This window comes from Electrona antarctica, assembly GCF_951216825.1.
Source record: "Electrona antarctica genome assembly, chromosome: 7".
NCBI classification, from domain to species: Eukaryota; Metazoa; Chordata; class Actinopteri; order Myctophiformes; family Myctophidae; genus Electrona; species Electrona antarctica.
Genome location: NC_136812.1, coordinates 58,368,222 through 58,381,609, shown reverse-complemented (window position 1 = coordinate 58,381,609; position 13,388 = coordinate 58,368,222). Strand labels below are relative to the sequence as shown.

Sequence of the window (13,388 nt, the reverse complement as noted above, 5' to 3'; positions counted from 1 at the left end):
GACTCCTTTTTTAAATAGTCAACATACTGTACAAGCTCACGACAAATCATATAACTTGCAGGTGACAGGTCGTTCTTTCTTTCCTCTTTACTTATTTTTGCCATTTTTTACCATAGACAGTTTTTGAATGAAGTTTGATTTTGTTTTTTATTATTTTTTTTTTTTTGCGGCTTACGCCTTTTATTGGTTTTTTGAAGGGACAGACAGTAGGCTGACAGGAAACGGGAGAGAGATGGGGGAAGACATGCAGTAAAGGCCGTGTCGGGCTCGGGAGTCGAACCCGCGGCACACTGCGACTGGATTACCAGTCGGGTGCCCAGACGGTTACGCCACCGCCTGGGCCGTTTGATTTTGTTTTAACACAAATCTTCTCTTCTGGGGGTCCCTGCCACAAAAGCATTTCTAGATGGGGTGTCGGTGGCCAAATACATATCCTTTCGGGGGTCCTTGCAACAAAGAACGTTTGAGAACCACTGATTTAGAAGGAATGATGTAGAATCAGACTCAGGTCTAAATGGCTTAACCACATGAACCCTCGACACTTACTGTGTTCTGCTCCTTTTCCCACATCTACGCCAGAGGTTTTCAACCAGTGGTCCGGGGACCACCAGTGGTCCTTGAGGGGGTTCCAGGTGGTCCCCAGCTAAATGATGGAAGAGTTGGTAACCAAATGGACCCATAGATTTTTAACTCTTGAGAGCGTAAAATATAACCAAATGGATCCATATGGGTCCATTTGGTTTCATTTTACGCTCTCAAAAGTAAATTTATTTGTAACCTTCTCCATCAGTTAATTTACATTAAGTCTACAGAATTTGTATTTTGATCAACGTTTGCCTGTTATCTCTCCTGTGGTATACCGACATTAATACAGCATGGAATTGTGGACATGTTATCCAACAATGACAAGAAAATATTAGACATTTTGGGTCTGAGAGGCGAAATGTCATCAAATGGTGGTCTGTGGCTCAAATTCTGAATAAATAATGGGCCTTGATATGAAAAGGTTTGAAAACCACTGCTCTCGGGGGCACGGTGGCACAGTCGGTAGTGCTGTCGCCTCACAGCTAGAAGGTCCTGGGTTCGATTCCCGCTGGGGACGCTGGGGGCGTGCTCCCTCCTCCGCGTCATCAATGCCTATACCCGAGGCGAGGTTGGCGAAAGGGCCTTTCTGTGTGGAGTTTGCATGTTCTCCCCGTGTCCCCTAGGGTAGGTACCCTCACAAAAAACATGCAGTAATCCTGTTCTCTAAACTACCTCCCCCTGGCCAGCCGGGGTGCCTGATGGAGGGGAAAGGAACTGGTTGGAATAACCACTGCTCTACACCGAACCAAACCTCTTTTTGTGAGCTTGTAGATCGGCGTTCTCTTGTTGCTGAATGTAAGTACGGTTTGTTAGGGTTTTGTTGAGTGGTTACATAAATGCACAGCTCTCATCCAGGGCCTATTCATTTCTATCCAGGCTCTTCAGCAGGGTCAGTGTTCCATTTCCTCCCAGCAGCACTTGAGCTTGAGTATAGCTACCCCCTCTGGCTTTAGGCTACTGAATGTTTTCCACATAGACCTGCTAATCTCAGTAGCATGGTTCCGGGTTTAGTGTTACCAGTGGCGTGCACATATAGACACTAGGGGGTGCTAGAGCACCCCCTGCCCTTTTGGCAATGTGCCCTTTTGAAAAACAAACAAAAACAAAAACTTTTTTTTCTTTCTTTTTTTTGATTTTTCAAAAATAGCAGACCTACAAGTTCATAGCGCGCCACTCGGTGGCGCGCTATGAGCTTGTAGATCTGCTATTTTTCAATAGCTAAAGCATAACATAATGCTAACACCAAAAGGGGTTCCCGCCCAAAATAGATTAAGGCAACCGGCCGGTTCCACGCGCTGCACAAGGTGCCCTTTTTTAACTTGAGCACCTGCCCCTCTAAATGTCTGTGCACGCCAATGACTGTTACATTAAGAATGCACTGTAAGAAGGTACTCTAAAGGATGCATTTCCTGTTTACAAACATAACTGCGTGCGTGTGCATTCAGGCGGCAACTCCACTTTGTTTTTGACCGAAATTGTGCAGCTTAGACCCAATGGTGACTGTGACCAAGCTGGTCACAACCCAGGGCACGGAAGGACACGACACAGGCAGTTGTTCTCAAGTAGGCTCTTTATTCCTCTCAAGCCAGGGAATTGGTCATCAAACAAACTATCTCCGTCATTCACAGGAGCCAAAACAAAATGTAACAAGTCACAGTGTCCTCAATGTGAATCCTATAACATGAACTAAACAGTCACCGTGTGACATTAAACATCCAATTCTAACAGGCAGGAATGTGGAGTATTGTGTGGCTCTGTCTGGACCCAGCCTCTCACTGCAACAGAGAACACAAACACATTAGCTTCCTTATATACACAGCAGCTGTCCTTCATTTAATTGACACAATCTGCTGCAGGTGCGCCTGTGAGCTGGCAAAGCCAGCCCTGTCACCCCACTCACAGATACCTTGATCCCGCCCCCTGCCACAGTGACAAAGTACTCGACCCCAGTGGGCTTGTAGTTCTGCTACTGTCACTGCATTTGAAATAAGGCTAAAGTGCTTAATTCTTTACCTACTTTTTTCCCCTTTCTGGAAATGTAGAAGTGTCAAAAGTATGTGTCTTTGAAAAGTATTGAAACAAATCACACTCGTGTGAAGTGAGGGTCGCCTGGTAATGTTTGTGTAAAGGGCTCTAAACAAACATTAGAACAGACTTACTTGGCTGTCATACGACGTCATTTCAAAATGTCCAGATGTTGGAGGAGCTAGCACCCCTCAAAAATACAATACTCATTAGTATCAATCAATCATTATTGCTAACACCTGTGAAGGAAGTAAGGAAATGATAGTTTGGAGCCAAATGGACCATTATGGGTCTGTAAGTCTCAGAGTGTACATATGGAACCAAATGGACCCTAACAGGTTCCATTTGGACACTCTCAGAGTTAAATTAACATTTTACAATAGAAATGCCATTACATGGGGGTCAAACTGAGGGTCCTTGAAATTAAACGGGAGAATCACTGCTAGAGCCGTAAAAATCTTCTCTTATGGTGGGTCTCTGGCATCTGCGGGCTAATTAGTGTCAATTTGGGGGTCCTTGACATGAAAAAGTTTGGGAACCACTGGTATATAGCACATACAGATGGCTGGACTTTGCTTTCAAATTAATATATAAAATGTGCTTACATTTTATAGATGTCCTGTCCCAATGAGATATCTAAACCAAGTGTAATGTCAGCTCACATAAATAATTATATACATTTGTTTGTAGACTAAGTAATTGTGCCCTGTATTGATGCTAATCAGGATGCTGTATGGAAACAGTAAGCCTTGTTCACACCTCACCAACTTAGCGGAAATAAGGATGCTGCTTCTCATTTCAATGTTATCTCTATGCGTACCACCTTTTTGAGTGGCGCTAACTGCTAACCGCTTCTATAGACAGGAATGTGTGTCCCTATGTGTGTACGTGTCCGTGTGTCCAAGCACAGAAATAGCACTTGTTGACCACCAAGTGTCACTGTTGCGCAGGCTAACACACATGCGCGCGCACGCAGGGCCACTTTTTAGGTAGTGCGAATGGTGCCGCCGCACAGGGCCTCACGCATGCGAGGCCTCGCGCTAGGCAGCGTTTTTTCCATCTCAGAGTCAGAGCTAAAATAGGCAGGGGCGGTTATTAGCGCTACGCACGACGGCTAGAGGCCCCGAAAGTTATTAGTAAGCTGCGGTCAGTTTGGGGCCGGGGTGCCCCCCAGGAGGGCCTCCGACGGCCGCACGTCGCTTCCTCCTCCCAACCGGCGTCACCTCTTCATCCTCCCATTAAGCGACGCCCGGCCGTCCCGTCGTGGGGCCCCCTGTTGTCCCCCTCTGCGCTGCGCTGCAGAATTAGAGCAGAATCTACACACCAAACCAAACAACAAAAACAAGCTGAACACATGTAGGCTAGTTGAGTGCACAGCCGCTCCGCTCACAAACAAAACGACTAGTCACTCGAGTGAAGTGAAAAGGTAGGCTGTGTCATGTCATGTAGGACTGTGTGTGAAAAAAAAGGTTTTATTTCAAATAATTAGTCACGCATGGACCGACAACCTCTCTCTCTCTCTCTCTCTCTCTCTCTCTCTCTCTCTCTCTCAGTCTGTCAGTCCAGTCAGTGTCATGATTTCACAATTTTTCGAATTTAATTTTGATCGATCACAAACTGTCTGCAGGCAGCAAATGTGATACTTAATATTTATAACAAATAACAGCAGCTGTTCATTTTACTTTTAATATAACCGGTAATTTGAGCTGCAATGCAGGGCAGACTGGTTGGGTGGTGGTTTCTGATTATATCAGTTATGATCAGGGCAACAGGTTTGTGTTCCGGTATTCGTTGTAGAGTAATACATAGACATGTTAAATTGCTCATATAGATCATCAGACAGTGTCAGCCCCAGAGACCCCTCCTGTGACAGCTTGTTTGACATGACTCATGTCATGTTACGGCTTCATTATTTATAATAATGATCAAACATGTGTAAACTAACAGTGTAAAACGTGCAGTATATATATTTTTTCTTCACATTAAGCCTTTTTATTTTTTTAATAACTATAGCTTCCTTACATTACAACAAATAAAATAACATAATGTGGACCACAATCTCTGCATTCACACTGTTAAGCTGCTAAATAGAGCGTTGCAGTCCCGCCTCCTACCCTGGACCAGGAAATGAAACCCAATGCATTATTCTCATAGACATTTCTTAAAGTATTTATTTAAAGACGGTTACGCCGCGGACAAAGCCAACTCGAGTCGTGACAACTCATGACGACACAAACAATATTTTGGACCAAACAAATAATTAGAAAGAAGAAAAAAACGGCAGGTTACAACACTTTTTTTGTTACTCATTGGAGATGAGAACCTGGCATAATATTTGTAGGAAAGTGAAGGCAAAAGTAAGCATTAATTAATTAATTAATTAAAAAGCGCACACATTGTTCCCCCCGACATATCGCACAGGGCCTCGCATTTCTCCCAGACGCCTCTGCGCGCAAGGGAGTCAAAGGCCCCATTTACACTGGCAGCCAAATCCAGATCTGAGCCACATCCAGATTGAAATCTGATTTGTTTAAATGAGTCATGTGACATGTTAGACTCATTTAAACCAATCGGATTTCAATCTCGATGTGGCACAGATCTGATTCAGGCTAGATTTGTCTGCCAGTGTAAATGGGGCCTAGTAGTCTATCCCCGTTTTGCAATGTGCTAGACCACAGGTTCCCAACCACTGGTGCGTGTACAGTACCTGTGCTTGTACGTCCACGGGACATGTCCCACTGGTACCTACGCGAGAAGGGAACCCCAAGTTTTCCCGACCGTGAATCTATAACCGTGCGTCACCAGGATCAATGAAATGGTCAATGACAATGATATTGTAACATTATTGTTGTGATATAATAATATAGCAGGGTAGACTACTTGAGGCCAGTCAACTGTCTTCCGTGTTTTGGTACGATGATGCGCAACGATAGAAAGATTGGGAACCCCTGCGCTAGACCCTGGGAGATGGACTGCTGAGGTGGAGCGCCACACCTATACCATCAGCTCCCAGTGCTTACATGCACATGACTTGCCACACACAAGCCGCGCCACTCATAGGGCGAATTGGCGGTGCCCGCGGGATCAAACCCGTGACCTTCATGGGGTCCAAAGGCAATCGAAAACACCCGTCCTTGGTTCTGGTGACTCATATTGTCCTTCTAATATGTAACGTGAGGTGCCCGTGTTATCCTGCCCCCGACGACAGGCCCAGAAGATAATTCCCCGTCCATTGTTTCAAAAAGTATTGATTTAAAGACCTTTTAACACTAGCATGTCTGAAGTAAAGTCAGACAGAAGTAGCATGTGCTTAAATTCATATTTAGAAAATGTTTCAGATGTCTGAGATGATGGAATGGTGATGGATGATAATGGTCATGGAAGGGGAACCTTCTGAAAGCTTCATGGGCAAAGATAATCAACTTCAAAATACGGTCAAAATGACCTCTCGGACAAAGCCAACTCCGATCACAAATCATGACAATAAACACAACGTTTTGGGCAAATCAAATAATTAGACAGAAGAAAAAAAGGGCACTTGTGTTTATTGTCATGATTTGTCACAACAAGAGTTGGCTTTGTCCGAGGGTTAAATGTCTTTAAATAAATACTTTTTGAAACATCTATGGGGAAAATTAATGGGGAATTTTCTTCCGGGCCTGTCGTCGTCATGAAAGGGGGTGGGACTGCAGCGCTCGATACTGCTGTATTCTCATTATATTGGCATCAATGGACAAACGTGTCCGTGGCAAATTTTAGATTTTCTTTTGTATACACCATTATAATGTTCTTATTTTGATCAGAGATCCAAGTCTCCAGGTTTTCTTCAGAATAATATGTATGACACTCATTTACTACGACACATTATAGGAGTCCAACTACTGTAGTGCTAGTGGTTCTCAAATGTTTTATTTGCAATGACACCCTTGACTGAGAGTGCATAAGTGTTCCATTTGAGCACTCTTAGAGTTACAGACCTGTTTTGGTCATTCAGGCTTGTCCTCTCATTTTGTATGTCCGTGGCAAAAATGGAATTTTGACAGAAATGTCCACCACAAGCCTTTTTCAGTGAGATGTATTTTACTCTGCTGTATCTACAGCATCGATCCATCCATCTTCAACCGCTTATCCGTAGTCGGGTCGCGGCGGCAACAGCTCCACCAGAGAGCTCCAGACTTCCCACATTAGAAACATTAGATCCCGAGGCGTTCCAAGGCCAGTGAGTCGATGTAATCCCTCCATCTCACCCTTGGTCTGCCCGGGGGGGGGTCTCCTCCCATGTGGGACATGCCTCGAGGACCTCCCTATAGGGAACTCTGTATCCACAGCAGTGGTGCTCAAACCTTTTCGTGTCAAGGACCCCCCACATAGATATGTATCTGCCCATGGAATCCCATCTGAAATGATTTAGCCACCCCAGAAGAGAAGATTCGTATCAAAGACAAACATCAAAATAGCAAGCTTGCTGCGAGCTTGTCGATTTTTTTTATAGCGTATAAATGGGTTAAATGATTTTGATGCTGTATAGAGGGTATGCGCATGCTTAAAGTGAATGGCACATCGAGTGGCAAATCGAGTGGCAAAGCAACATGCAAAGTGAGTTTAACATTGTTTAACATTGTTTAATGCAATCAGATAGGACTTTTCTTTTTGGATGTATGGGCTTTCAAGGCCAGAAAGTAGTTTTTTGCCACTCAGTATAGGCGTTCCTGCATAACTTCCGGGTTTGATGATGATGTCACGTGCATACTCTTTATAAACTGCTTAACCCATGAGTTCATAAAAAGCACAACAATTAAGTATAACTTGTTTGTTCCTGTCTTTGAAATGTGGTGCAGGGTTGTGAAAGTCAGTTTCTGTCTCAAGTAGAGACACAAAAAGTCCAGTAACTATTCAAGTAAACCTGGTCATTGTCCACTGCTGGTTAGCATAGCATCACTTTACACTGTTGTGTACTGCCTCCTCTCCTCTCCTCTCCTCTCCTCTCCTCTCCTCTCCTCTCCTCTCCTCTCCTCTCCTCTCCTCTCCTCTCCTCTCTCTCTCTCTCTCTCTCTCCCTCTCTCTCTCTCCCCCTTCCTCTCTCCCCCTTCCTCTCTCTCCCCCCCTCTCTCTCTCTCTCTCTCTCCCTCTCTCTCTCCCCCTTCCTCTCTCTCTCTCTCTCTCTCTCCCCCTTCCTCTCTCTCTCTCACTCTCTCTCTCTCTCTCTCTCTCTCTCTCTCTCTCTCTCTCTCTCTCTCTCTCTCGTCCGTGGACTAATAATGCCCCTCTCTCTAATCTTATTTGCACTCTAATTACCAAACCAGGTGGTACGCCAATCCGAGGTAAGAATGCTATAGGCAAATGTCCAAATCACGCCATTATTCCACTATATACACTATATCACACCATCACGTCTCCGCCATCACCTCACCTCACCTCACCTCACCCATCCTCCTCCTCCTTGTTCTCCTCCTCCTCCTCCTCCTCACACTGCTCCTCTTCTTCCCTCCTGATGCTGTGTTCGCACTAGCAGTGACACTGTTGGGGGCCATTTCCATACAACTTTTTATTTATTTTATTTAACTTTTTAGGCAGCTATAGGACCGTTTATTTCCATACGACCGGCAAGCGCGTCCATTTTGGGGTGGAAATCTCCCCATTGTAAGAACCTATATGGAAGTGTGACATGAATTAGATTATGTCAATTGATGTCTCTATCCAATAATATTTGTGTTGACTCTATTTCGAGCTAGCTTGAAAATATTTGGAGCATTTCCATATATTCTTTTCAATAGGTAGATGAGTAAATAAGTGCAATAGCTTTTTTGTATAGTATGCAGGGCATGGCTTTCCAAAATTATGTCATGTAGCTGGCAGCCAAGTGACAACGTAAGCCGTCATCTGGCTGATATAAAGACTGCCCTCGCTGCACGCCTCACTTCACACAAGTGTGATTTTTAGACTATACAGCAGTCTTCTCTGACCTGCCGACATCACGTCAGGTCACTACTTTGGCATTCTTTCTAGGCAGGTCGAAGACGCTAAACTGCATAATGGAAACACATATTAGATAGAGATGTCAACTGGTGTAATGTAATTTTGGTAACATTCCATATAGGCTTAGCCTACGAATGCCAGTGGCGTGCACAGATAGACGCTAGGTGGTGCTAGAGCACCCTTTGCCCTCTGGACAGAAATGTGCCTTCTTATTTTTTGTACAGTGTACACTGTACAGTATGTGGACCATGGTGACATTGATCAATTCTTGATGAAAAGCTTCTAATATATTATTTATACCCCAACATCTATAAATCTCACACTATTAATTATAAGGCAACCGGCCGGTTCCACACGCTGCACAAGGTGCCCTTTTTTTCACTTGAGCACCTGGCCCTCTAAATGTCTGTGCAGTGTGCACGCCACTGACGAATGGAGATGATTCTGCCAATAAGGGTCAGGGCTTTAGTAGTAAAATGTTGTCAGACTGGTGTATGGTAAACAACTCAAATGTTTTTCTTCGGTAAAAGTATCAATACTGCAAACAATACTTGAGTAGTCTAAATGTACAACATTATGGGCATCAAATGTACCTAAAGTACCAAAGGTAAAAGTAATCATCTTGCTGAATGTCCCATTTCAAGTTTTCAAATGTATAAAAATCATTTTGAAAATAGCAGATCTACAAGCTCACAATGTGTTGCATCGCGGCATATTGTGAGTTTGTAAGTTGTAGATTGGCTATTTTCAAATGGCCAAAATGTATAGAGTTGAAGTGGTTAATGTATGTTTTGTAATAATCAAAAATCTACTAGTAAAGTAGTTAAGTAACTAGTAAATAAAGTTTTAAAATACATGTTGTGGAGTAAAAAGTGCAATAATTTGATCCAAAATGTTGTGGAGTAGAAGTAAAAGTATTGGAATTTGGAAATGCTCAAGTAAAGTAAAAAAAATTGCTCAAAAGAAAAAGAAATAGTTACTTAAGTTCCACCACTGAGCACTGCTCATTTGACCTGCTTGTGTCTGAATACCCAACAATTTACGGCCCAACGTTCAACCATGAGAAGTCCATGTTTGTTTACGTTGTTTCAGCTAAGCTAGCTCTGCTAATGACACAGATGACATACGGTTTGAACGTTGCCGGTATCAATACGTCACGCTGTACATGCACAAGTGTTCCTTATGAAAAGCTTTCTGTGGACATGGCCCTTTCAAAGTGTTGTGCAGCACGCTTGTTGGCGTGGTCAAGCGTGCGTCCGTGTGCGAGACTGATGAGCGAGGAAAATCTGGCTGACAGCAGGAATTGGTTCCGCCTCCATTACAAGCAGGAAAAGCCTCTATGCAGAGCAGCCATGGTGGAAAGAAATTGTGCCTCTTCCTTATAAGGAAGTATACTTCCTTCACAGGTCGTATCGCTTATGCTAATAAAGGCTCTGTTCCGTTTAGTGTAGCACAGTGGTTCTCAAACCTTTTAACCTCATTTACCGCCACATCGCCATCTGGTGGTGGGCTCAGAGCGCCATCCAGTCATTAAAGTGCCATGGGGTGGACACCAGTTTTGGTCCTGGGTGCCACTATTCCCATTATAAATAAAAGAAAGAAAATGTAATTCTATTGTGCATGTCATGTGCATGTCATCACCTGCACAACAGATTAGAGGAATTTTCAAAATATGAAAAAAGAAAAGAAAAGAAGAATATATATAATAAAAAAAAACTCGTCTTAACGTCCCTGGCAATCAGTGCATAATTAGATTCAGCTCGTCTTTAACGTCCCTGGCACTTAAACAGTTTTAATAGAAAAGGAAAAATCACACCTGTGTGAAGTGAGCGGTGCAACCGTAGTGTGTGGGGGTCCCCGGGGGCAACATCCAGACCCCCAGGAACGCGCCCAGGGGGCTGGCCCCGTTCCGGCAAGCTTTCCAGTGTCTGAAACGGTCGAGAAATGACAGTAACCTGTGGGGGTCCACGGGGGATCCCCGGAAACATCCGGACCCCCAGCAACATGTGGCCAGCCCGGTTCCAGCGATTCTTCCCACGTCCGAAATTGTCGAGACATGACAGAGTTATCGTGTTGCAGCTTTCCGTGCTCATCCGTGCTAGCCTGCTAGGACACGTAGACATACAGTACATACAGAGGGACACACATAGCTGCGTAATGGAGCGGAGGCACAAGAAGAACAAGAAGTAAAACGTTGACATAATAGGAGATATAAGGTTTCTGCCGTCAGGTTTTCGCAGGTAATTTCTCAGGCAACATCTCTAGAGACAGATGTATACTCGGTCGTCCCGGCAACCAGGAATAAATCATCTGTCATCATCAGATTACGGTGACACACACTTCTTTTTTCTTTTTTACCTCTGCAGATGGAATGTGCAGTGGTGGACAATGTATAGGCTACTCTACACCAGTGGTTCTCAACTTTTCAGGCCACGACCCCCCCCCCCCCACACACACACACACACACACACACACACAATAATAATCCTATTTGAACTGGGGACCCGCCAGTAGGAGTTCAAGGCATGTATAGTTTGACTCGGTTCCACAGATGAATATTGTGAAGATGGAAAATAGAAAAAGGACTTTTAAGGCATTTTACGAAAGAAAGAAAGAAAGAAAGAAAGAAAGAAAGAAAGAAAGAAAGAAAGAGAGAGAAAGAAATGAAAAAGACCATCACAGTAGGCTAATCAAGAAACTATCAAACTATACTATCAAAATTGGTTTCTTTCTTTCTTTCTTTCTTTCTTTGATATTGTTTTTTTAAAGTCCGTATATGGTCACTTCACTGTCATCGGCCTCGATCTTCCCTACTTGGTCTGTGTCTCAGAGGAAGGCAGTTAGGCAGTTTTATCCTTTAAAAACAAGAGTTATTATTTTTCCCTTTAATTTATTTATTTTTTAAATTATTATTAACGCGAGCACAGCATGCTAACTTTGCAGGAATAGCAAGCCTGCAGTTTCTATTAGCTTGGTTACACAATACGCAGTGTGATATAAGGAGGAGCCATGCTTCACATATAATGCTATACTGAACCCCACATGCGTGCTTGGGTGCGTACGTGCGTGTGCGCGTGCGTGCGTGCGTGCGTGCGTGCGTGCGTGCGTGCGTGCGTGTGCGAGCACGCAAGCATGCATGTAACTTCTGGAAGCACATCAGAGACGAAGTCCCTCGGATGGCTGGCATCCCACTGCGAGATGACCACATGTACACCGTAACAGCCTGATTGTAAATGTAACTCTGTAGCCTAGTGTGTACCAAATGGACCCGTAGGGGTGCCCTCCATCTGCGGCAGTTTGCCTCCGGATGTGCCCCGGGGCACTCTCACTCTCATAGATCGTATTTATTTATTTTTGTTACCAGCTCTTAACTCTCCATTTCATGATGCATTTCAGGAGCACTTTCTTGAAATATGTATGCATTTATTTGTTCTTTTGTCTATACCGGTCGTCTCAAAACTGCATGATGTTCACCATTTTCAGCAAATTTGAATGACTTTGCATTGAGTTACAGTCACATCGTCCTTCTAAATAGAGTCTCGGTGGAGACCTATAACGATATTTTCTTTGACATGAATGGAGATAACTATGGTATACAGTGCTGCTGCCATGTGCTGGGGGGAAAAACAAAGTCCCATCATCTTAATAGCATGAAATGTCTCTCTTGTTATAACAAGCGTCACGTTTCAACGAGATATGATTTGGCTAAAATGTGTAACCTTCGATGCAATTTGGTTTTATCTTGCTATAACGTGATATACTTCGCATCACATTATTGAAACAAACATCAAAGTGGCCGCACACACCGTAGCCCAATTGCCAAAGCTTTTTTTGAGGAGGTAGACAGATATCAGTAGGGATGGAGTTCGATAAAAAAAAATCCAATAACAAGCTTATTGAGTACCCGTTGTCAATACGCTTTGGGCTGTTATCGAGCATATAGCGGCCCATGACGTCATGTTTAAACAATCAAGATAAGATGCGATCAAGAAGAAAATCGAATCACCCATGATGGCACAAACATGTCGGTCTAAATGTGTATTGATACCTGCCAACCAGCGGTAAACATAATTACGCTTTTAAAGTGGCGGTACACATATTAACCAGTTAACAGTTTCTTTAATATTATTTTATTGGTAAAAAGGTCAATTGCCTTCCGTCTGTTAGAAAAATACTGTATTTGAAGGCCCTATACAGTACAAGATACTGGTTCTTTTAAGAATGTATTGTCTCCTTCTTCTTTCCACAAAATAATTGAAAATGCTCGATAGTGGGCTCGATAAACCTGATCGATAAGGTGCTCGTTATTATTAAAAATTAACAAGCTCCATCCCTAGATGTAGCCGTCTTCAGGGTATACATTTCTGTAGACTTGAATTCATCATAATATCTTAGTGACAAATTGTATTTATTTTTTACGTTAAAGGGACACTTCACCCTTTGAGGAAAAAAATATATGTTAATGACATTTAGAAGCTTTAGAACACTTTCCTGGGGGTCTTTATGTGTGTAATATGTGGTTTTAGATATTTTAGATTGTAGTAGTGAGCCCGGTGTCTCTGATGTCATGGACACTGGGCTCACTTCCTTCCTGGACTACATGTTGTCTCTGTAAGACAGCCCTCTCCCTATCCACAAGGAGGAGCAGTGCACCAAAGAATTATGGGAATTGTAGTCCAGGAAGGAAGTGAGCCCAGTGTCCATGACATCAGAGACACCGGGCTCACTGGTAAAATCTAAAATATCTAAAACCACATATTACACACATAAAGACCCCCAGGAAAGTGTTCTAAAGCTTCTAA

At 43.5% G+C, this 13,388-nt stretch overlaps 1 protein-coding gene across 1 annotated transcript in view; it reads left to right on the top strand.

Moving 5' to 3' along the window:
- The window catches only part of LOC306925925 (receptor-type tyrosine-protein phosphatase F-like), a gene marked incomplete at its 5' end in the record, with an annotated part of 147,415 nt that overhangs the window by 22,465 nt on the left and 111,562 nt on the right, over window positions 1-13,388 (top strand). Inside the window, one exon of the mRNA XM_079505074.1 lies at window positions 7,914-7,931. Within this exon, the coding sequence (XP_079361200.1) occupies window positions 7,914-7,931 (18 nt within the window). The remainder of the gene's footprint in view (window positions 1-7,913; window positions 7,932-13,388) is intronic.